This window comes from Amblyomma americanum, chromosome 3, assembly GCF_052857255.1.
Source record: "Amblyomma americanum isolate KBUSLIRL-KWMA chromosome 3, ASM5285725v1, whole genome shotgun sequence".
Classification (NCBI taxonomy): Eukaryota; Metazoa; Arthropoda; class Arachnida; order Ixodida; family Ixodidae; genus Amblyomma; species Amblyomma americanum.
Genome location: NC_135499.1, coordinates 191840037 through 191864940, shown reverse-complemented (window position 1 = coordinate 191864940; position 24904 = coordinate 191840037). Strand labels below are relative to the sequence as shown.

At 44.5% G+C, this 24904-nt stretch overlaps 1 protein-coding gene and 1 long non-coding RNA gene across 3 annotated transcripts in view; one reads left to right on the top strand and one right to left on the bottom strand.

The window, feature by feature from the left end:
• Positions 1-22441, top strand: part of LOC144125712 (uncharacterized) — a 28239-nt gene extending 5798 nt beyond the window's left edge. For both annotated transcript variants that reach the window (XM_077659347.1, XM_077659348.1), the window contains exons 4-10: positions 6438-6493; positions 8033-8080; positions 8476-8590; positions 10964-11024; positions 11955-12056; positions 15015-15095; positions 20599-22441. In XM_077659347.1, coding sequence (XP_077515473.1) covers positions 6438-6493; positions 8033-8080; positions 8476-8590; positions 10964-11024; positions 11955-12056; positions 15015-15095; positions 20599-21582 — 1447 coding nt within the window. In that variant the 3' untranslated portion in view covers positions 21583-22441. The remainder of the gene's footprint in view (positions 1-6437; positions 6494-8032; positions 8081-8475; positions 8591-10963; positions 11025-11954; positions 12057-15014; positions 15096-20598) is intronic.
• Positions 22442-24259: 1818 nt separating this feature from the next.
• Positions 24260-24848, bottom strand: LOC144123554 (uncharacterized). Its single transcript, XR_013313113.1, has 2 exons — positions 24523-24848; positions 24260-24454 (listed from the first exon to the last, which is right to left on the bottom strand). It is a non-coding gene; the product is annotated as an uncharacterized LOC144123554 (long non-coding RNA).
• Positions 24849-24904: the final 56 nt, after the last annotated feature.

Sequence of the window (24904 nt, the reverse complement as noted above, 5' to 3'; positions counted from 1 at the left end):
ACTGTTGCATTCGCCTTCGATTTGCCCATTCTTACCCTCGCATAAAGTTTCAAAAGACAAATAGCTTTTGTTTTTCAGATATCAAGGCAATTTTCCATGTGTTAAGCCTGACAAAGCACCGCTCCGACTCAGTTGGACTGCCTTGGTTTTGGCTCGTCTTTTATTAAAGTGGCTACAGCAGTGTCTGCATCTGTCTGTCGTGCACGTGCAATTAAAAGGGTTGTAAACGACATGCACGTATGCGTGTATTTCAGCATTTAGTATACATTTATCAAATATTTTTGTTATTTTTGCAAAATTCAAAGTAGCGATTGTGGCGCCTCACAAGCTTGGCGTAAGACACGAGAACCATTTCAATAGCCATTGAGATTTGCTGTGTAGCAGCGACACAACTCCTTCGAGTTCGATGGCGATTGAGAATTTCGAAGGCCCTCGACTCGATGGCTATTGAAACTGGCCATGTGACGGGGGTATTACATTCCTGTTGTATGATCCAGATGACCTACAGTTCGAAAGATCATTTCCTTATGCAAGTGGGAGCTCTACACAGGCTACGCACTGCACTAAAAAGTGTGCACTTTGGAAAGAATGTCTAGGGGCCAGTTAATGAACATGTTTACTTGGATGTGCTATCGCATTCGTTATGGTAGGAGCTCAGTTCTTGAAGCAGTGAGAGTCCAGTAGCGCTCAAAATTTATGTATTTAGCTGTCAAAGCAAAGAACATTGTATTTAATATTTATACAAGTTGAGTGCTGTCTGTGAAGGCGCGTTGTTCTACTTTGAAGTGGGAACCTCATATGGTTCTCTCTACATGCATTGCCACTCGTATTGAGTGCGATAGTACCTTTGTGCCAAAATGGTAAGGACCTTAAGATAATCTTCTTTTCAAAAATCCCAAGTGGTGAAAATTAATCCGGAATCCTCAACTGCGGTGTCCCTCATACCTAGGAGTTGGACTTTTTAGTTTTACTTTTTGAAAATTCGGTGCACCTTTTAAAATTTTATTTCAGAACGTAAGTTGCATTTTTTTTCTTTTTCTGGGAATGTTTTTTGTTCGAAACCAATTACTGACTCTTTTCAGTGATTTAATGTAGCAATCCTGTGTGGTCAAAAAGAGATCAGTAATCAGTGTGCAAATGGCGGTACTTGGAGCTGTGCTTCTAGAAAAAATTGCTGTCGTCATTGAGAGTAACAAAAACGCAAGTTGAAGTTTACTTCTAATGTAGATGTGTTATCGTTGGGTTGTCGAGCACAAGGGCGGGAAATCACTGCCGCTCAATCATCACGGTAGCCAAAATATGGAGTGATGAGATTTCTGCGCCAAACTGAACCAAAAGGCAAAGCTTGCTGCATTATGACGAAATACAAGTATAGTCAAACCTCGTTGCAACAAACAATGATGTTACGAATTATTGGCTATATTGAACTGTTCCTATATATTTTCATCAAACACATGCATTTCTTACTCTATATGTTGGAACGTAGTAGGCCATAAAATGAATATATTAAATTGGTGAGCACCAAGCTGTTCCCAGTTGGATGGCAGGTGGCAGGCTTTGCCTCACAGCTCGGGTGACTGGTGGTGGAGTGACAATCGTTTGTGCCATGGTCCACGCGTTATCTTGCTTTGCCAACAGCGTCACAGAAGATACAGCGGCGAGAAAAGCTGGTAACCAGGCAGTCTGCACCCATTTGCGTCTTTCACCCATCGATAGTGCCCTGGAACTAGTGACGCGGTTGGTTGTTTTAGCTTTCCAGCAGCCATTGTCTGTTCACTTTGGCTATCACAGAATAGAAGTGGTGAAAACGACCATAGCTTTTGTCCTGTCGACAGAGTTTTAGTGCGATAGCGTTCAATGCCCCATTACCCAGAAAATGCGGCGTCGGCGTTGTGAGCAAACAATCACGAACATGACTCTGGCAAGTGGTGCCCAGACAGCAACCTAGAAGGCAGGTGAGCCACCTCTGTCACGTGACTCTGCGGTGTCATCATAACCTGCCCACCGGATAGTGAGCAAACTGCCCATTGTGGCAGGCGGCAGTTAAATTAATGATTTGTCACTCTGGAAGGGCAGCCTGGGCCACACAAGACCCACCACTGGGAGCACCTGCCATAGCAGGGTAGAGTGTGACAACGCTCAGGTATCCTGTGAATTTAAAGTAGAGTGACCTTCTGCATATATGGGAATTAACCCATTACATATCGCGCCATACCCTTAAGGCGGAGCTTAAGTGTCCCCTCCGCGCCGCCGCGGTGGCTGAGTGGTTATGGCGCCCGGCTGCTAGCCCGAAAGACGCGGGTTCGATCCCGGCCTCGGCGGTCGAATTTCGATGGAGATGAAATTCTAGAGGCCCGTGTTCTGTGCGATGCCAGTGCACGTTAAAGAACCCCAGGTGGTCGAAATTTCCGGAGCCCTGCACTACGGCATCTCTCATAGCCTGAGTCGCTTTGGGATGTTAAACCCCCAGAAACCAAACCAAATCAAGTGTCCCCTCCAATTATTTATGCGACACTGCTGTAATGCAAGGAACCCACCCTAGCTGAAGTTTGATTTGCCACTGCCGTGTGCTGCAGTGCTGTGCAGCGAAGCCAACTTAATAAGCATTCGCCGCTCGGTTTTTTGCAGCCTCCGCAATTGGCACAAGTGGTCTCAAAATAACGCTGAAACTACGGAAAAGGTCTCTCCCAGTTGACCTTTTTTTGCTGAGTAGATTAGCTTCTCCATCGCGAGTTTTTTGGCAACATTTTTTATTACAATTCCGGCTATATTGGACTATTTTGCAATTTTTTACCAGCTTGCTAGTACGAGGTTTCTTTGTAATCTGCACCAAGCCTGCACCCAAACTCCGCATTTATTCAGGAACAAAATTTTAGGGTGTTACGTGTTATCCTTCGTGAATGTGTGCATGCTGTACATCACGCTGGCCGGGCCCGTTGTCACCCCGTGTAATGAAAACAGAGAAGTGAAATAGGCCTGCAGCATGCAGGGGTTTACGTGGCGGGCACAAACATTCACAAACAGTGCCAATCTTGACTTCCACGTTCTTGCTCGGTTGAACTGGGGCAACGGCAGGCTACTGTGAACTTGTCAGTGGACGTTAATTTTGGGGTTCGCTTTGTTGCTATATCAAAAAGAGGCGGGTAGACCTGAGTAAATTTTTTCACTCACGTCGAACTGTCTCTGCTGCGTGATGCCTGTTCTTTAATGCATATTGCACAGCACACATCTTCAGTTTGGCATTGTAGCTTCTTCGCCTCGCAGGCGGCGTCATACTGAGTAAAAACAATGCACAACGCATGCGAAGACATACAGATGCGATGCTGAAATCAAAACTTTCTAGAGTAAGACTGGACTGGATGATGAGCCGGTGTGGTTTGTTGCGAGATTTTGTTATTCTAGCCGCAGGGTAACATTTTAAAAGCTTTAGCATAGCACGTTCCTATCTGCGCATGCGCATCTGGTCCTGAGGAGCGCACACCAGCCACTGAGCAGGTGTAGTTGGGTCCCTGCCCGGCTCCCTGCGGAAGCATATCGTTGTAGCAGATTGCACTATGCGAAATCTGTATAATAGCTGGATTCTTTTTTTTTTTTTCAGACTTACTTTCTTTTCAAACATGGCTTTAGGAATGGCAAAAATCTGTGCACAGTGGCACGTTATTTTTCACTATATATGAGTCGCACCGACGAAAAATAAAAAAAGGTGCCTTATACACCGGAAATTACAGTATACAGTAGAATCCCAGGGATACGAATCTCATGGGGTTGCAAAAAAATTTGTATCGTCCGAAATTTTGTGTCATCTGAACGAATAAAATTCATATGTAGAAGCATAGAAAATTCATGCACGCAGGTCTGTTTACGACTGACGGGACTTATTCGCAGCCATTCGGCCACACTACTCGAGGTGCGTACCGCACGATCAGCAATCGAGATTGCGATGATGTAAGGGCCGCTGCTCACTGCTCGCAGTGCGTACCGCACGATTAGTGATCACGATTTCGGCGACGAGGGCCGCCTCTCACTCCTCGCCGTGTGTGCCGCACGATTAGCGATTGTGATTTCGTCGATGGGAGCGCAGCGCTTAGTGCTCGACGGTGCATGCAGTCGGAGCTTGCTTGTTCGTATCATCTGGTGTGGCGCGGGAGAGAATTGGGAGCATCAGGAATTGTGCACGTTGTGCGCAATTTACTCCGTCTGGGGAATGCTACAAATTCGTATCAAACGTGTTCGTATCACCCAGATTCCACTGTATATCTGTGCCAAAAGACTCTTGGCTGCTCCAAAAGCTGCTCCAAAGTGACCTTGGCCAGTCACATCACTTCAGGGATTGTTTTTAATGATGTTAGTGTATGGTTTTGTGTCGGTGTCCTACATGCAGTTTATTAACCTGCTTAACCAACTAACTAGTCTGAGCAGATGATGATAGCAAAGTCCTGAGCTAGCATGTGGTGAGGAGGTGGTGCTTCCTGGTCTTCGGAAGCTAGCAGAGCAATACCTCTTATCACGCAACCTCATAGCATACCTCATAGCATCCAACAATACCATCGTTGCATCACGTCCCTGGCTTCCCTGTTCTCAACTTTGATTGAGTGTAACTCATACTCAACAGCAATGCATTGCATGCCGAGATACTGACCTTCATTTAAAACCTAATTTCGAACACTGAATTCAGATTACTTTATTATTTTTGTTTTCCGCTTTAAACCGAAAAGTCCAACCCCTACTCATAGCCAGCCCATGTGCCTCTTGACTGCGTTAAACCCCACAACTTTTGTGACTTATTTTCAGGCTGGCTTTTAAATGTGCAGTTGAATAATGAATGACACTGTTGGTCTTTCTTTTCTTCTTCACAAAGGGAGGTTTGAGAGCACAGTCACATGAATGTTGATTAAAAAAAATTGGCAGCAGATTATGTAGGGTCATACGAGTACAGTAATTGCTTCAGCCTGCTTCTGACCCTTCAGCATGTTAGCAGTGTTGGAAGAAGGGACAAAGCCTTCAAGACAAAGAGCGACTTCGACATAACTTTTAGGTTTCCTGAATACCTTTTCTTTTTTGTGCTAATAATTGGCCTACATTTTTTGTCTATTACTGCTGAAACGGTCACTGGTGATAGTGACATGAATTGCCAAGCTGCATTACTAAGCAGCTTTCTTTGTTTATTTTAAGCAGCGCCTCTAAATGTTTTGTGCACTACGACAAAAAAAAAAAGATGTAACGCCTCAGTGCTCATGAGGCTTCTACTGTTTGTAGATCCATTCCGCACTTTCATGAAAAATAACGCTAGCTATCTAATATCTTAAGTTTTAATGTCGTCCCTGTGGTGTTACACTGACAGACTTAATGCCATTTGCCATGATACCATAATAATCTAACAAGATTGCCAGAACTCATTCACTGTCAAGGTGCATACTTTTCCGCCCTCGTTGCTTATGTAGAGCAGAATGTGACTTTGCTAGAAACAACATTTTACCAAGCAGCAAATAATTAATGCAAAATTTTGAGTAGGGCGAGGCAGGTAGTGGCATTTTTACTGGTACAGTAAAACCTCGTTGGTTCGATCCCCCTAAATTAGAAAATTTGAATAATTTGGACTGAGGGCTGTCAGACTGCCTTGTGATATTCCTGTCGCACTAGCAAATTTAATGTCATTTGATTCGAATGACATTAGCATGTAATGTCTTAATCGGCTGCTACACGAGAACATTTAATATCATTAGGTTCAAATGACATTCGCGATCAAATGAGTTTGGGGAACTCATTTGCATTCGAACTCGAATCGAATGCCTACTTTGGATACCGGATATGCAGCAGAAACATGGGACGCAAAAAAATGTGCGCACCGCCAGAGTTAGAAATTGTTAGAAAATTAGAAATCTGCAAAAAAAAATGTTAATTCTGGTATGAAACAATTTGCATTAGAGGTTGACGTGGATATCTATTAATTACACTGTCTCAGCAGCAGCCAAGCGTGAAGCAGGGCCATTCCCGCAACTGTCGATCATTTTGGGTTGAGTGTTTCTTGTTGATTAGAGTTCCACGTACGTTTAGCGCGGGAGTACCTAAAGCTGTAACTGAGCGCTTCACCTTTTGGAAGTCATTTCCATGCTCCACGAGTCTCCTTGGCTCCGGCATGTCAGCCATTTTGTTTGTTTAAATTTATCAGATTTGTGGTTGACTTTCTTCTTGGCTTAGTTTTTGTTGGCTTAAGTGCTGCAGAGAATATTACGAATATTTTGCGTGCTCCCAAGGAATTCGTATCATTGAGATTCAACTGTATTTCCAATCCAGATCACATCCAACTCCTGGATGTTCCACTGTTTTCTAGTCATGCTCAGCTTTTGTATATTCATTGTTAGCACCTTTCATATACCTTAAATATTGCTACGGGCATTATTTTTGTACACATGTGGTATTTGTTTTTATGCGCGCAGGTCAGACCAGACTCTCCAAGACATTGTGTACAAACTAGTTCCAGGCCTCTACAAGAGTAAGTGATGACTACAGTTCATATGTCACGTGAATGATGAAACTGGGAAAAAAAAAATCAATATTGGGGATTTGTGGCCAGCTTTTATGTTGCATTTAAGTCATCGTGGCCATAGTCAAGTAGCCACTGATTTTTTGCATGCACAGGATTTCACGCTTGTATTTACTCCTTTTGCATTTAACTCCACTGCAGTACTTGTTTCTTTTTTCTTTAGCAACCTTAGGTTGTCATTTTGACCTGACTCTACCATGTAGCCCTTGCAGATTGGATGAAACAGTAGTTAGGCGAATTGTCATTTAGTGTTCCATAGCCGAAAACTGAATGATGAAAGTGCACAAGAGAGCTACCGTATTTACTCTTGTAATTTGTGCACTTTTTTTCTTTAAATTAAGGCTTCATAAGGGGGGTACGCAAGTCACGCGGAGATTTCGCTAACACTTCCTAAAAAAACTCTCATAGCTCGCAATAAATACTGTCTATTACCGCCTGTACGTTGAGCCCCCATCGCGCACTTCTCGCTGGGCAAAAAAAAGTTTACTCCAAATATAAGCGTACCCTTCCCTCCCGCTCTGCCGCATGTTATTAGTTCCCCGTGGGATGGCATGACAACGTGTCCACAGCTGAAAGCAATAAATGCTTAACAATACTATTGCAAAGGCAGCAGGCGAGAGGAAATGGAGATAAAAGTCGATAAAACGGCGCCCTCGCTTGCGGACTGGCTGACTAGCAGCTAACTGAACAGCAAACGGTTCAGTTGTTTCGGATTTTGGCATGTGCCGGTAAAGACCAGCTGACTCATTCCCACTTGTATGTTCGGTGCGTCTTGGGAAGCGGGGGTGTTATCAAGGGGATTGAGGCATGCTGGTTTGGGCGCCCTAGTCTCGCACTCTCATCCAAAAAAGCCGGTTGTTCTGGTTCTGCTTGCGCATCAGGTATGGCTTTTTCCTGGCCTTGGCAATATCGTCTTTCTCAGAGCAGCGTGGTTGCATCCCCTCACCACTCACACCTCTTGCAGCCACAGCACTGTATGAGTTACTGTTATTATGTAATATGCGTGCCGGTCACACAGATCTCGTCGCGTGTGTGGCCATACATAAACGGAAAAGAAAGCCAAGAGCACTGTAGTTCGCGAAGGAAAGCTTTGGAGAGAAAAGCTGGTGATATGGGATGCTCCTCAATTCTTGAATGTGGCTATCAGCATCTATGAGCCATCCTAAACTGCGCTGTTCCTTTTGCTGCAGTGCATTTCATGCTTACATCTACTCTTGATGATGAAATTCTGTGAATTTTTAAAAAATTTAAACTTGGGTAATAAATTAGGGGTGTGCAAATTGCGCGAGTAAATACAATAATGTGAAGCACTAATATGAAAATAAATACTTTCTCTTTTTGACAAACTGGTTTGTCAATGTGGGAATTGTGCTACAGTGAGTGATGTGAAGTTGATTTGAAGGTTTTGTTTTTTATGCTGCAGCAGGCTGCAAAACCACACAGTGCCAACTTCTCTTTGTGGTTTTCTTCCCCTGTATCCTAATGCAGATGAAATGCGGAGACGACGACAGTACTATGCCAGCCTGCCTCCGTCTGGTCAGTTGGTCCTTGCATGCCACCATGCATGAATTTCTCTGAACACAATCTACTAGCCTAGTGTGCATGATATGTTATAGCATTTAAGATGAAAAATTCTTTTAGACTTTCGTATGGTCATTCCCGAGTGTGGGAACCAGGTTTTATCAAAGTTTATCCTGCTGTGAAAAGCATGCTTTTCATGATTTGTCATTCCATCTGAAAAAAATGTGACGTGTTAACTTTCTCTTGTGTTTTGATATGTAGAGTTTTTTTTCATGGTGCATTTATTATTTTAGACTGCCAAGGACCTTCTCAGTGCTACCGTATGGGCCATTAGAGGCCAGCCAACACAGTCGTTGCACTCCCTGTTGTCACGCAGGCGCTTAGTTCTAATGAAGTTTGTTATCCTACAGAACGTGCATCTCTGCTGCCGATATCCAGTGAAGGACGAGGGGACATCCAAAATGTGGAGCGGCTAATATTTAACTCTGAGGACACGATCAGCGTAATTTTGGAATACAGTGCACGGTGAGTAGAGGATGGGTAGAAAAGAGATGAAGGAGGTTGTGGGAAGAGCATTTATTGTAAGCGCCCATAGTTAGTTTCCAAGTCTCTGCACTGGAGGCTGCCAACCTCTGGGCCAGTAGTTGGACTAAGGGGGTCTTGCTGCGTCAGCTGTCAATGTCAGGCAGATGTGACCATGTGTGGTTGCATGCCGAACTGAAAGGAGTATCGTACATCCCCTGTGGCACATACCGCTAATGCTGAATCTTGTTTTGCAATAACGTGAATGCCCCTTTAATATTTATAGGCCCCCTCTGTTCTTTTTTTTTTTTATGAGACCATGAGGCGGTTTCTGACAAATTTACAAGGTCAGAATTTATTAAACCCATTTCGAAACAGAAATTGAGTTTCCAAGCCTTTCCGAGTCCACAAGGCATCGGTAGTTTAGAAGAACTTCTTGTTGGGCAAGTTGGTACATTGCTTTTGAAGAAACCATGTTGCGCATAAAAAGACAACCACAGGAAAGGCCAAAGGTACCTTTGGCCTTTCCTGTGGTTGTCTTTTTATGCGCAACATGGTTTCTTCAAAAGGCATCGGTATGTGCATATCGCAAGAGTGGATTCAAAGTCCCATATTCACTCTCTCTCTCTCTCTCTCACACACGCACACACAGTTTTATTTTCCACAAAGAAGTGGAAGGAGGCGGAGGGAAAAGCTGTGCATTTGCGGCATGAGAAATCTCCGCCCCCTTACCATGTACACAGCAACACAGTGGGGCAGTAAACAAACATACAATGTCGCATTTTTTTTTTTTTTGCGAATAGAGAAGAAAAAAGGCACTATATGGCATCAGACAATAAAATAAGCGTAAATAAGAGTTTTAATAGAGCGCTGTTTTTGGACACCTGGAAAACTTTTTTTTTTTTCAGAAATAAAACAATGTTATGCTATTGAGCATGTAGAATAGACCTTAGCATTCATTCACAAAAGGGATTATGAGTAGGAAAATATTTGTTTGTATTTGGAAGAGACATATTGAATACATCAGTACCTTCTTCATGGAAGATTACACCGGAGTGTTTGTTGTCTGTAGGCAGTGCGACATTTTGGAACTTTCCGTCGTTTTGGGGTTCGGGTGCTGTAGATGGGATAATTAGGTTTTAATTCTGCCATTTCTGTAAAAACCTAACTCTCTTGTCAACCTGTTTCCTTTTGTTTTTTTCCCCAAAATCGCACTCTTCTAACTCTGTGGGGAGTCGACAGATACACTAATTGCAGCCAGGGAAAAGCACAAACCTGGCTACCAATGCAGAATGGAAAGAAACATTAACACCAATGATGCTACTAGTCTTTCTTTTCCCCAAACCGTGGTGACTATGTATGTTTTGGTGGGGGGTGTCTCCACCCTCCGCAAGCACCCACCAGAGAGTGCACCCACTGGTAAAAACTCTTACTACGGGCATCCACCCACCAGAAGCCCATGAAGCAGCGAAATGAAATTCATAGACTCAGTGGAAAAGCGAACAATGTAAAAGTGAATGTAGAACCAGTACTGCTGACACAGATTTGTCGCATCATATCATATCATAGCCTGTGAATTTTTTTTTCGTTCCAGTTTTTGAGGTAAGGGGCTCTACGCGAATGATGTAGCTACCAATATGAGACTAAATTAGGGAGTTGTCTGCTAAGTAGAGGCAGGTGCGCTGTTAGCCTAAGTAAAGTCACCTCAACTGATTGAAGATGTGTACAGGTTAGCCCAACGCAGTTGGAAGATTCACCCCCCCCCCCCCCCCCCCTCCTCCCTCCCGTCTCCTGCCAAGGTGAAATTGGTAATAGTTCATTAGCAGCTAACTGAGCACTGCAACACTACAAAGGAAAGCTACACATGCTTTCTCAGGACCTTTCAGTTAAAGTTTCTGAGAGGGCTTGTGTGTCTTTTGCCTGTTGCTGTGCAAGTCTAAGCCACTAAGGCTGGAAGTGAGGGCTTGAAGTTGAAGTCTACAATAAGTGCTGACTCAGGACTGTTCATGTAAGCACGCCCTGCATGTTTTTTCACGTGTATGGAAAGAAGTCAGTAGATGGCAGAGGATTGAGAAGCGCATGCTTTGACACACATGTACAGGTGCGTCCAAAATATTACGGAGCATGCTTCGGGGTTTGAAATTTTTCTCACCTGTTCTGTAGGAAATAAGAGTGTGTCTTTTGTTCATACACGAATGCGCCAGTGACGTGTGCTGATCTGTGCAAGAAGTACCTCCTAATTTTAATTTGCATTAGGGAAGGTGTGGCAAGAGTTTGAATCACCGAAGCATGCTCCGTAATATTATGGCTGGGACTGTACATCTTGGTTTTTGGTTATGCACTCTGACTTCAGTGATTGCCATTCTTTACTTGCAGGGACATTCTGCCTATCAGGCCCCTCTTGTGTGGCCCTCCTCCACCTGCAATCCAAGAGAGTGTAAGTTGCATGCTGTATGGAATTTACTCCTGCAGCAGCACTAGACTTTAACAGTGTGTAATTCTATAGCATTGATATTGTAAGGGCTGTGCACTGTGGCCTGCTGTATTGCACACGGCATTGCGATGAGGTACCACTTTGGCGAGGAAAAAGAAGAGTGGAGCAATGGAAGCTGTGGCAGTACTATGCTCCGACTTGCAACAATACTGAGGGCACAGGTACAGGTGGTAGTAAGTACAGGTGGTGAAGTGACATGTGCCAATTACTACTGGTCAGAGATGATAGTAGCAAGTTGCATATAGACATGGTTTAAGCAACACTGCGATAACTGAAGGTAGTCACGTGAGTGGTTGGAGGCGAGCCGACGCACTATAGTACCTTGCCAGCTCAGGCGCATTGGCTAGTGGCCTGTTTGAGTTTAATTTTGTATGCTGATGCACTCGGATTATTGCTTTCGTCTCATTGGAAGACGTGGGTTTTGAACCAACTTTTTTTTTGGCCTGCAAGGAGTGCATGTGTGGGGTCGACTTATACACAACAATATACTTTACACGTTTCGCTTTATGAGTTACTTTAGGACATCTTCGCGAAATCTCCATGTAATTTGTGCGCCCTCTTTTTCGAAGTCTTAATTTGAAAAAAGTGCGCAAATTAACTGAGTAAATATGGTAACTAAAAGTTCAAAATGAGCGATTTCAAATTAACAGTTACAGCATACTTTTTATCGATTCTTAAACCACACTTTAGACTGTAGCTTAGTGCTTTAGAGTCATGCAGTCGAATTGAAGCTAACTGCACAGTACGAAAACATGTATCAAAAAAAGAGAATGCAAAAGGAGCGTGCATTTTCTTTGCTAACAACTAAGTCAACACAAAAAAACAGCAGCCTGTGTTGTGAACTTCTGTGTAATGAATGCATTTAATTTGCAGCCCCCAGGCAGTAGCCGTTACCTCCTCTGCCCCGGTGGTTTCACAGTTGGCCATCTCAAGAAGTTTTTGAGGGCAAAGTTTGGGCTGGCCAAGAACCATGAGGTGAGTAGTGGAGTGGCAGCTTTAGCACCACCAGTTCGCATTTTGCTTGGCGCCAAGTTGTGTACTTACTGGTTTAAAAGGTAAAATGTGGTGCCTGGTTTCTTTCTGAATGCACTTAACCTAGTCGTCCGGTCTCTAAGAACCTCTTCAATTTCTATTCAGCATCATGCTGTTCTTCAGTGGTGGCTACAGTAAAAGCTCATTAAGGGGGGATGAGGGTCTTAAAACTAACTTTTTATTTATGGCTATAATCTCATGAAATTTTGCACACAGATGTGTTTTTCTCTTCTGATTCCAAAAATGTAATCATAATTGAGCTGATGGTCTTAGGTAAAAGTTATATTACAAAGTATAGAGTGTAATTAGGAAATTTCTTGCGCAGTTTTAATGAACTTTCTCATTGAGTTTTGTTGCTTTTAATTGCGTGAGTTGACAGCCAGAGAGTTCGCATACCCAATGACATTCTTCGTTTTTCTCTAAAGGCATATCATCCTGATATATTATGTCGAAAGTAAAAGGTCATAGTATTTGACACTGAAGCTTGTTAAGCTAATTGCAGATGGTTATTTATGCGTGGCCTAAACAAAAAAAAAGTAAGAATGTCATCGGGTACCTTATTTTTCTCCGAAGAAAATGGTACCAATGTTATTCTTGTGAAACAAAATGAAGTTATCAAAATCCTGCGTAAGGCTGAGGAGATCGGCCAAATATATGAAACTGAGAAAAATGCATTTGAATTTTGAACATACGTTATAAGATGAACGGTCGGTAGCTTCACTGTGATATTTTCTACCAAAAATGACATGTTCTTCCCATTTCCAAAACTGTCTTCGGATTCTAAACATGTCAACTAAAACTGAAGATATCACAGACAACCCAAGGTCAAGATGGCAAATGCCATTAGGAATTCAGCAAAATTTGTGAACTTGAAATCTAGCCAAGACAGTGGCAATACTTTTTTAATAAATGTCTTGCCAGTTATTATATGAGGGCTGCAAAAGCTCAGTAACTAAACAGTTCCCGTCCATGATGACGGTGATTTGCACTTGTCCTGGGCTGTAGTCTGGAGTGGCTCATGTTTGTGATCTACACCTGCTCGGGGCTGTACTCCGGAGGCCTGCCTCCATTGTGCCTCCTAGAGAGACTTTTTTTTTTTATCTGCATTATTGCTCAAAAAGGCTGTTGTTTTCTTCTTCAGCCTTCTCTGGTCCTTTTCAAGGCTGTGACGAAGGATGTTGCAGCCTGCAGTGTAGCTGAGGCTGCATTGCCGACTTAGCGCCCATGCCGGGCTTGATCATGTCTGCGTGTTCCGTGCGCGTGGCGATCTCCTCCGCTGTTTAAAACTCCGTGTCATGTCAACAAAACGTGCTGTGACCGGGCCTGAATTCTAGAGCAAATTGATCAGGCATTGGGGCGGGTGATGCAAGCTGAGGCTCCGAACAATCCTCATCCGGCACGGTTGAACATCGCACAGGCGATGAAGCAGGCGACACTCGCTGTAACTTCGAACAATCCTCATCCGGCACGGACGAACATCACACAGGCGACGAAGCAGGCGACGCTTGCTGTGACTTCGAACAATCCTCATCCAGCACGGTCGAACGTAGGGCATACGATGAGGCAGGCGATGCTCGCTGTGGCTGCAAACAATCACCTGGCACGGACAAAGTATGCGACGTAGGAAAAAAGAAACCGCAAAAAAGATCTCGAGAAACTTCGCTAAGCGAGTGCTACGCAAATAGAGACGTGGTCAAACATGCAAATGGGAACCATGGCGGGGAAAAAAGAAAAAGAAACCAAAATGGTCGCGCCGGTCGCGTCGGCCAATGGTAGGCCTCAGATGAGAGGCTCACCTCGCGCCGCGCCCTCCTGCCAATTAGCGGCCAAGAACAGGCCTTCGGAAAACCGGCTACTGCGGTCGTTCTCATTGACCGGCGCCATTTTTGAAATGCAGCAAAATGCACACAAAGAAACAAGCTTCAGAACGAGCCCAAGATGGTGCCGATCGGCCGGGTGCTTCGCCTGTGTGGGGAAAGGAAATGGCACAGTATCTGTCTCCCAAAGGGGTTTTTGTGGCGCTTCAGTGCAAAGGAGCACATTAGGCCTAGTGGCACTGAGCGAGTGGTGCGCAACGACTTGCTGTCACCTGTCACTGGCGTGCCAGTGGGTGACACGTTGCTGCAAGAAACGTGACGCTGCCTAGGCACTCTAATCTCTTTTGTGCAGCAGGCGAGCATCGCGGTAACATTTTATTTTTTTTTCTGGTGAAACTGCACTGACCTAGTACAGGCATTGTTGCGTAAATGGCAGTGTGACGGTGGTTGTAGGTGGAGTCACAACAGAATGACACTCTGCCGCTATGTTCGTACTGCACATCGCAAAACATCTTCGAAGAATCGGAGCAACCGTATTTCTGGCACATCATCTAAAGCATTGACTTTGATGTGCATGTGACTCTCATACAAGCAAATGGTGACGCGAGCTAGCGCTAGCCTGCCTAGTCCACACCGAAATGCTTCCAGGCAGCACAGTCTCAGTGCAAACTTTCAGACGAATGCTGGGGCGGTTTTGTAATGCATGTGGGGGAAAAAAAAAAAAAATCTGCGTTTTGACAGCAAATGTAGCTGGTGTACTTGTTACGCGAATGCGTCCGACATTTCCAGAGTACCATGAAAATCGTCCTGCCGAAAGACCTGAGTTGGCAGACTTTTGGAAAATAAACGTTTCTGAGCTATCTAGCCCAATCTGTCAATGTTCTGGTCCGATTTCACAACAACAAAGCTTCCATTTCAGTGAAATTTTCTGCGGGTCCCTTGAATTTCGTTGTCGCAGGATTCAACTGTAGTAATTTAACTTCATCAGTGACCAGTGCTGTTTTAACCTGTACAGTCCTTGCAAAATATGCTGTGCAAGTCATTCTTTGCAGTGTCTAATATTTTTCTTTTTTTGTGGGCGCAGGTGGATGTGATGTATATGCACGACCATCTCGTGGATGATTATACTCTCATAGACCTTGCCTATATTTACTCCTGGCGCCGGGTAAGTGTGCCTTTAGATTCTGTGTTCTGTCGTTCAGTTTTGGCACTTGTGGTCATGGTGATTTAAGAATTTTTTTGATGCAATGCATTTCCGGCCAATGAGCACCAAATGCTTGATATCTGGTTGACTGTATACTTATGACAAAGACTGTACATCATCATATAAAAGTGTTAAATTTTGTCCAAGCACTGTAATACTGTAATTATGAAGTATATTTCGATGACATTATGGTTCACAAAATTTGATTTGTTTGGCTCAGCCAAGCAAAAAATGGCTAGCTCCTCAGTGTAGTTCTTTCTGGATTAAACAGTATACAATTAATTAAAATATTGCAGCATAAAACATAATAAAAACTTCAGTAAGGCTAGTCATGTTGGCAAAAAACACGAATCTGAGAGAATTGCATTTGAAGTGCTTGCACCAGCCATTCGGAGATCATTGTAGAGGCCAAAAAGAAACAGCGGAATGCGGACGTTCCAAAAATATTTCACAGTAGTGAGTGATACCAAGGTAGTGGAGAAGGAGCCCGCCTTTCAAGCAAAACTAAGATGGCGCCCATCGAGGACCCGGTCGTGGGAAGCGGTCGGCACGAAGTCCTGCCGCATTTCGCTCTAAAAACGCCATTTCTGGTGCTTGTAAATGCGAAATATGTAAATATTTCTTAGTTTCTTATATAACATTTCTTAATATTGCTTAATTGGGATAAATGCGGGACCTATGTAAGGGCCGCACCCCTTCAAAACCGAGGAAAAAAGTGCAGGTATTGCACGATTATATATGCTACCTTCATCATGGAGTTGTTAAAAAGGCATGCTGATTTGTTACTGGTATCACTAACTGCAATTGGCAGTTTTGTAGCGATAGCTATATTACGGTAGCATTTCGAGCCTTGTGGCAGCACTGTGGTGGTGGCGGCGCCGCCACCCTGTTACGTGGCTGGTCACATGGCGTGCCAACCACGCCTTGTTGGCACGCCATGGCGTGGCGTGGGACAAATGGGCTTCTACCGCACGAGGCAAATTTAACGTTGTTGACGGCTGAACTTATCGCTGATGCTGATTCGTCAGAGCAACTGCGGTCAAAACCCTTTCCCAAGCATCACTCCAGAAGAGCCGAGCACCAGGCCGGGGGAAATCTTTTACCCATTAAAAACCGGTGGGTACCCGGCGGCACTGGGGATCGGACCCAGCACCTCCCGATTGCGAGGCGGATGTCCTACCACAAGGCCACGCTTCGGTAAAAGGGCCACAAATGGGCTTCTACCGCATGGGGATCAGCCACGGCGCCACGCCGCCGTGGCTGATTAGGTGGTTCGTCACGTGGTTGGTCACGTGACCAAGTTTCACACAGCCAGCTGTAGCTATCGCGTCACTCCAGGTTTAACCACAGCTAAACCACCGCCAATTTTTTAGTAACGGAATGGGGGTCTCTGTTTCGTTTGGCATCACCAGAATTTTCCCTGTGGTATTTTAGTAATTGTTAGATTCACTTATAAATCACTGTTTCACTCATGAAATCACTTTTAAATGACTGCCTGGGAGAGGTTTTTAATCCTTTCGTTGTTGCCTTTGGGCTTGTATTTGACCGCTTTCGTCTCGGACGTTTCTACTGATGCTTCATGTGAATAATGCTGCGTGATATCTACAGGTTTCTTTTAAAAACCTTCAGATGCACGTGGGAATGAAGGATTTTATGCAGTTGTGAATTACTTTTTTAAACCATTCCCAAGCTTCGTGTTTATTGATGTTGACTCAAGGCGTACAAAGTTACTGAAACTGGTAGCCTAATCCAGAATTCTTATATTGTCCGTCTTAGAAAAATCTGGAACTAACACAGTTTTTGTGGTGTTCGGTTTTTGACACTTGGTGATTTGACAGGCAGCTACGATCATGTGTTCTGCAAGGCCACTCAACACTTCACAGTAAAAATTATGTTGTGTTAGCAATTGACTCAAGAGGACTAGATCCGGTACACATTCTCTTGACTTGTGCATTTCCATAGGTGTGCCAACAAGCAGGACCATATTTAAGCAAAAAACGAGATTTAAAAATGCACAAGACATTGCCACTTCACCATACGTTCTTTGTAATTTATCCAGTAAATATGGGGCAAGCTTAAATCTTGAGCCATTATAACTTTTTCGGTAGTGTTAGCAAACTTGGGTACTAAAACTCTTTTAGTGACTATATATTCTTCATTAGTATGCGCAGGCCTGTACACCGTGATATGTCATTGATTTTCATGGTGCGTAAGGCGCACTCTATGTCCGGTGTTAAGAGCACTTCAGTGCAGATACTAGATATGTAAACAATGGCAACACCTTCGCATCTAGATCCAAGGTCTTTATGGCAAGCTGCGTAATTACGCGGGAAGAATTCTGCACTGTCCATAAACTCAACCATGTTTTGAGTCACAGTGACTATGTCTGGTTCTTGCTCAAGGAGAATGTTTTCAAAATGTGAGGGCTTATTCACTATACTTCATGCATTCATATTGGCAACGGTGAGCTAGTCAGGAAGACTTCTCTTTCTTCCAGGGTGCTGATCTTTGATCCGTGGTGATTTACCTGATAAGCCATCAGTGTTGCGGCATCGCTATTCCAGTAGTATGCCTTATCATTGACATATAACTTGTCGTGCACAAGGCACACAAGTGCTCCATTCAATTTTTCATTCTTGGCACTTTCCCAGAGGTATATTATGCAACAGATCACGCCCTTCTAAAAATCCTCGCTGACAGAGATGCCTGTGTCATTAAACTTCCGGCAGTTGCTTAGAATTTGAATCTTTTCCTTAAAGCCATACAATCTGAAAATCACCGGCCGGTGCGATGTTCCTTTTTTTTTTTTCGTGCATCGATCATTCACTCTATACTAGGAACCGTTTTTCATTTACTGTCTTTGACAGATCATCAGGGGTTTCATTTTCTTCTTTGGGCAGCCTAAATATGGTCAAGTTATTTCGTTGCTGGACATTTTTCTAATCATCAGCCTTCCTGGAAAGCTGAGTGATATCCTTTCTTAGGTCATATATTACTCTCTGCCTGAATGGGCAGACTCAAGTTTAGGCACTTTTCGATATTTATAGCATTACCATTTTTTTTAATGAACCTTTTAGGGCCGCCGCATTGGCTCAGTGGTTATGGCACTCGTCTGCTGACCCAAAAGACGTGGGTTCGATCCCGGCCGCGGTGGTCAAATTTCGATGTAGGCTTAATCCTAGAGGCCCGTGTACCGTGCTATGTCAGTGCACGTTAAAGAACCCTAGGTGGTCGAAATTTTCGGAGCCCTTCACTACGTCATCCTTTATAACTTTGGGAAGTTAAACACCCATAAACTAAACTTTAATGTCCGTTTGTACTGCTTGCTCATCGCGCTTGATATAGTCAAACCTTGTTACAATGAATACGGATATTACGAATTATATTGGCTGTATCGAACTGTTCCTAAATTTGGACACATGCATTTCTTACTCTATATATCGAACTGCCGAGCGCCAAACTGTGCCCGGTTGGATGGCAGGCGGCAGGCAGTCGGCACCTGCTTTTGCGCCTCGCACCCGCCGATAGTACCCCGGAACCAGCAACACGATCGGTTGTTGTAGCTTTCCAGCAGCCATTCTCTGCTCATGTCAGCTATCACGGAGCGGAGGCGGCGAAAACGGCGATAGCTTCCGTTCTGGCATCCGATTTTTTACGCAACACTCCTGCAATGCGAGGAAGCCGCCACAGCTGGTGTTTGATCTGCTGCCGCCATTATGTGCTGTCGTGCCGTGCAGCAAAGCCAGCTTAACTAGCATTTTCCGCTCAGCTTTTTGTGGCCTCTGCAATCGCCACAGGTGTCTTCAAAACAGTGGTAAAACTATGGAAAAGGTCTCTCCCAATTTCAGTTCTTTGTCTTACTAAATTTACTTCTCCATCGCAAGTATTTTGGCAAAATTTTATATTACAAATTTCAGCTGTATCGAACTATTTTATGATTTTTTACCAGTTCGCTGTAACGAGGTTTCGCTGCATCACCAAGTGTTTTTTAGTGTTCCTTCAGTGTTTGGAGAAATCGTGTCAGCTTTTCATCATCCATAGGGGACCCGGAATCAACTTAGTGTCTTCACTCGTAACAGGTTTAAGAGACACAGAGCAGCAATCGTATAAAATCAAAAACAATATGTGGTATTCCTGTATGATTGAAAAAGCAGTTCCTTTTTTTTTTTACGAATGCATCAACAGTAATATTTATATATTTGTGCTTTTGGCAGGAAGCTTTATTGCCATAAGGAGAAGAAGCAGTATAAGACCAACTGGCTGCGTTGTAAAAACATTTCAAAGCTCGGTAGTAATAGTCTGGTTGCCGTTCTTGCTAGAGCGAGAAGACTGTGCGTTACTTGGTCTCTGTGATGAGGGCAGTGATGAAACTGCCACATAAGTGCCATGGAAGGAAGCCAGATTGCAACTGTTTTTTATGACAGTTAGCTAATGTCATGTTGATGGCGGCTTGTCATGGGCACACTGTTGTAATTATTTTTGTATGCAGTGGTAAAATTTTAATTAACCAAGTAATGAGTCAGGTGTGTAATCGCAGGATGTGAGCAGACTACAGAACATGCTAGCAGTACACATACACTGCACGTACACATGCTAAGAGTGTACATTCCATCTGCGTGGTCCGGCCGCTCCGACTGCAGGGCATTCAAATGGTCACCGACACTGGACAATTTTTTCTGACATGGGCCACTAACGCTTTTCCGTTAGAGTATCTGGTTGGGGCAGTAAGTTTGTTCTCATCGCTGTCCCTATACCATAAACATTACAAAGATACATGGCCCAAATGGTCTCTGTGCATTTCCACCCTGTCCATTGTCTGGATAGTGAGTTTCCATATAAATGAGGCATAAATGCATTAAAAAAAATTGGTTTCTGGAAAATTTTTCAATAATTCGAGTTGTCCATATTAATAGGCCACGACTGTATAGCATTCTACCTTTTAATGTGTAGCATTAGATTTTCCATGTCACAAAAAAAAATGTTTGTCTGCAGTGTTGTCTGAAGCCTCCAGCTGCCACCTTCCATGTTTGACAGGTGGAAAAGTGGAGAGGGAAATCCTCCTCCACTGTAGGGGAGGAGGAGAGGCTGGAAGATGGTTGCCACGAAATTATTGAACTATTTTTCAATTTAACGAAGTTAATTAAACAAGGTGCGACTCTAGTGCTTTGTACAGAGGACCAGATGTATAAATTTTGGGAATGATAACACGTTTCCTCATTTGCATTTGAGTTTCTGCTGTGCATTCAGAAACTAGTAGAGTAGTGTTGTGTGAGGGTTCTTGTGCATTTTAGAGTGAGCTGAAACAGCAGTAAGTTTAACATGCATTGAGAGTTGCTGCTGGTGCCCTAACATGGCAGCGCTCATGTCCTATGGGCTGTCTTGCCACACTTTAATTGCTAGCAGTGTTGTTGAAAGGCATGTTGCGTGCAAGTCACTTATGTTAACCATTTTTGTTTTGTTTCAGAACGCTCCCATGCGGTTGTTGTACCGGTTTCCTGAGCTACCACCATCCCTTGTAAGCTCGGGATCAAAAGCCGATGATGTGGTACCAGTACCACCAGATGAAGGAAAAACCATTGTCATCACAGTCCCTCTGTCTCAGCAGGCAGTTGCTAGCTTACCGACCGGTGCTGTGCCCCGTAGAAATGACACGCTTTCGAGTGACATCAGTGCTAACACCAACACAGTGCATGCTGCTGCTGGCCATGCGGACACCAATGGTGCTAACCACAGTGGTGAGGGTCACGCCAGTGCTCACCACACCAATTCTGGGTGCTCCCATGTTGTCACTTCAGTCAACAGCAACCAAAGCACTGTTGTGAGCTGTGCACCCAGCTCTCATCAGCCGGAGAAGGCCAGCAGTGTGAACAGCGAAAATTCTGGAGCAAAGCGGCTTGTTGAGATTCGTCCAAACAAGCCTCCAGAGCCTGCGAGCCCCAAACAAGGTGTTGGAAGCCAACCTGGCAATGCCAGCAGTGCTTCCCCTACAAGAAATCTACAAAGTGCTAAAGTTCCAGCAAGCGTCAGCCGTGCACCGTGTTTACCTCGTGTTCCATCAGGTGCCCGGACCAGTGTTGAACAGAAGGTGCCACCACCCACCCTGGCCAGTGCCAACCAGCCAGTGGCTCACCCTTGCCACACAGTCTGTGCCAGCCCACCAGCTAGTCGAGTTGTGACTGGTGGACAGAGACCAGGAAGCAAAGCAGCTGTGTTCTCCAAGATGCCACCACTGTCTCATCGCAAGAATGGTTTATCAACAGCAAACGGTGTGCATAGCAATTTAAGGCTCATTCTGCCTGCACCAGCTAAGGCTAATGGTGTCGCAGACAGCATTGACATGCCACCAAAAAACACAAAGGCAAAGCATCGACTGAGTGACAGCCCTAGCAGCCCAGCCAAGCGACCACACTTGGACACTCTGCCTGGCAAGGAGGCAGCAGTGTCATGACCTTGGACTCCTGTGAGCGCATGTACATAGTAAGCACAGCGAAGCTACTTCAAAGCAGGCCAGATCCAGTGGCGAGAGTGTTCTTTGCAAGGGCATGTGCAAGCATGCAGTAAACATTTAGCCACTTGTTTTCAGTCTGTGGTAGTGCTGAAAAGGGGCCTAGTTTGTTTTTAAATAGCAGCACCATGTTCAGGAGTGCAGAATGCTTGCACTGTTGAATGTGTCATAACTGTCAGTTTTGTAGTCTGTGCAGCATCATATTTTTGTTAACTGCAGGCATCTGTAGCTGAAGAGGTGTTCAGTTGGTGTAGTCCTTTGTTGTTTTGCTTTTCTCCCAGAGTGAACTGCAAAGGGATGCCAGTAGAGGCAGGAAAGCATTGTAATTTCAGCTAATAGAGATTGGTTGCCACCTTATTTTCGACAGGAAAACTTAGCAAATAAAAACAACTGATCTTTTCTACCATGTTGTGTTTATTTCAGGCTTGTGCTGGGGTATGACATTCATGTCCGTCATTGGAAGTGTTAATGGATGCTGGTCCTGCTTTGAAGTAGCGTTGCACTCTTATTTATTACTTGGGGGCCACTGCAACAAGAGAGTTAAAGCAGTGCCTTGGACTATGTGAAGCAGCCCTAGCTGTCGCATCCTGCATAAAACGCAGGGAGCACGCATGGACTATGCCACACCCAGAGCTTGTCACAATCACAAGGCAAACACAACCTTGTGCTGCATATTGTGTAACATGGCTGTGTTATACAAGTTGAGATAAGTATTTTTGCACTATGTCAAGGCACTTGTATAGAGGAATTGTACAGAAATAAAAGTCACCAGTGGTGCTTGCACCATCAACATTTTTGATAAGCAGCACTGTCTCCCATAGCTCCTTGCTGTTGCATTTTTTTCACAGAAGTAGTGTGTTGGTCCAGAAGGCATCTGCAAACTACTGCGCTTTTTTTTTCTTTTTCAGTTCATGTCTTGTGTGATTGTCTAACGGCGAAATATCGAACTCAAAGGGGATCGCAAAATAGTTCGCATATTGATAATTCGTTCTATATAAAAATTGCAGTAGATAAACTTTTCTGTAACTTGGAATCAAGTATCGCTTGCATCCACGCTAGCAATGCATTTCTTGTAGCAGTGCGCCGCCCGCTGCTGTGCTGGCATCTCACTGCTTGCTAGGCGTTTCTAGGCCTAACTTGCTTAGCATCGAGGCCGCTGTGGACATTGCTTTCGAACTAGCCATTGCCTGTCATAAGGTGTCCAATCCTTTCACAAGTACACTATAGACAGAAAAATCTCATTAAAATAAAAGTGCAGTTGGTTTTCCGCAACACTTTTGGCAGCAAGCACACCATGCGACGGCCATGGCTACTAGCCTTTGGTTAGTTACTTTAACCGCATGACAATGATGTGGCCTGGAAAATGAGTACAGAGACTGAAGGCCACTTTCAAACACACCCCACGTTCACCTCACCCCATGGCAGTTGCCAGCGGAGGCCCAAGGCCACGCATCCAACCGGTCTCCACATGTTGAAAAATGAAGAGCACAGTTGGAAGCAGCACCACTTGCTGGGGCCTTTAACATCCTTTGATATACATTGAATGATGGGTGGAATTGCAGTTTGATATGAGACTCCTATACTTTCGCACAAGATTTCATAGGGGGATCATCTGTGTTCGATGCAGCTAATAATTCGATATATCCAGAAACAGCACCACTTGCTGGGGTCTGGTACCTCCTTTGATATACATCGAATGATGGGTGGAATTGGAGTTTGGACTCCTATACTTTCACACAAGATCTTCATAGGGGGATAATCTGTGTTCGATGTAGCTAATAATTCGATATATCCAGAGGTTTGTGTGGATTGCAGTTTGAGCAAAAAAAAAATTAAATTTCATGGCTGACTGCACACAGCTTGAAATGGATGTATGCAGCCTCATACAGAGTGCGTGAATTCCGTTTAGGCCCCGGTGGCGTCAATTAACACAACACAAATATTACGCTCGCGCCTCAGTGGCGGACGAAATTACTATTAATTTTTAATAGGATGGTTCCTCCGGGATCGCTGTTGATGCAATTCCATTGAGCTGTGCGGTCAAGAAAGCCGCAGCAGCATGGTACGCATGTGGTGAAAACCATTCCGTCTTTCCCGCTCAGAATTTTAAATGTTTCGTTAAACAGCTATCAAAGCTCATATTAGAGTCGCAAATATTATTGAATGCGTAGGAGCTGCGCTGCAATCCTGCAACACGTTTTTGAGATGCAAGATTTTGACACCACCAAGGGCTCGGCGGTTGCGAGCGGTGGCTGGTCCCGCATATACAGTCCGTCTGTCGCTTTTGACTGCCCAACCAGACAAACGGCCAAACTTTCACGGGCTTTGCGTATTGGAATGACCATTGCGACAGCTCATTATCGCGAATATTTCAATTTGCTCAGTTTACGAGCTTGCAAGTGCTCTGGTGCTTAAAATAGCGCCGCAGACGGCAAAAACCCGGCCTTGGGCGCCGGGTCATTCAAGCAGTCTCCAAAGCGATCCTCTCGGTGTTACCACGAGCATGCTAGACATCGCACAGATGCCATTAAGTTCGTAAATTATCGCGTGCCAAATGACAACCAGGCAAAACATAACTCCGTATACAATATCTTCAGATACAATCAAAAGCACGCAGGGGTGACGAATGGAACAATTCAATGCAATAGTTTATTCTGATCTAGTAGGTGGAGAAACTAATGGGCATCTGGACCCGCTCTGCGGTTCATATCACACATTCGCTCATTGGATGACGCGATGGCAGAATGAGATGATCATGGCAGTTAGCCTCCATGCTGGCACGGCTCACATCGCAGTCAAAGCTGCGGTGCCGTTCCTGAAAAAAAAAAAGGGGGGGGGGTCATTAATTACGAGCCATGCAGCATTAAAGAATAAATCTCTTACTTATGCGCCACTAGGCAAAATCCACTTCACATTCGGTCGCGGTCACAGTGGAGACGATGGAGCCATGAGATCGACACCGCCGAATTCCCTCGCGAGGTAGATGCCAAAGCAGAACATGGACCAGCTCTTGATCACTTGCCACTTGAACGGGTCATTGTACAGCGCTTTCATAAGGCCGGAAAATGTACCGTCATTACGCGGCGTGTACGATAGAGCCGGACCAGTAGGAAACATTGCAGTGCTAAATAATGTTACACTACTACGCTGCACTGAACCTGAACCGCGACAACTGCGATATCCACCTTTGCTTCCCTTGCAGGCGAAACGCACGCGGCGACGCGACCAAGCAAGTGGCTACCTGGCTGGCTATCGTGGCGTCTTG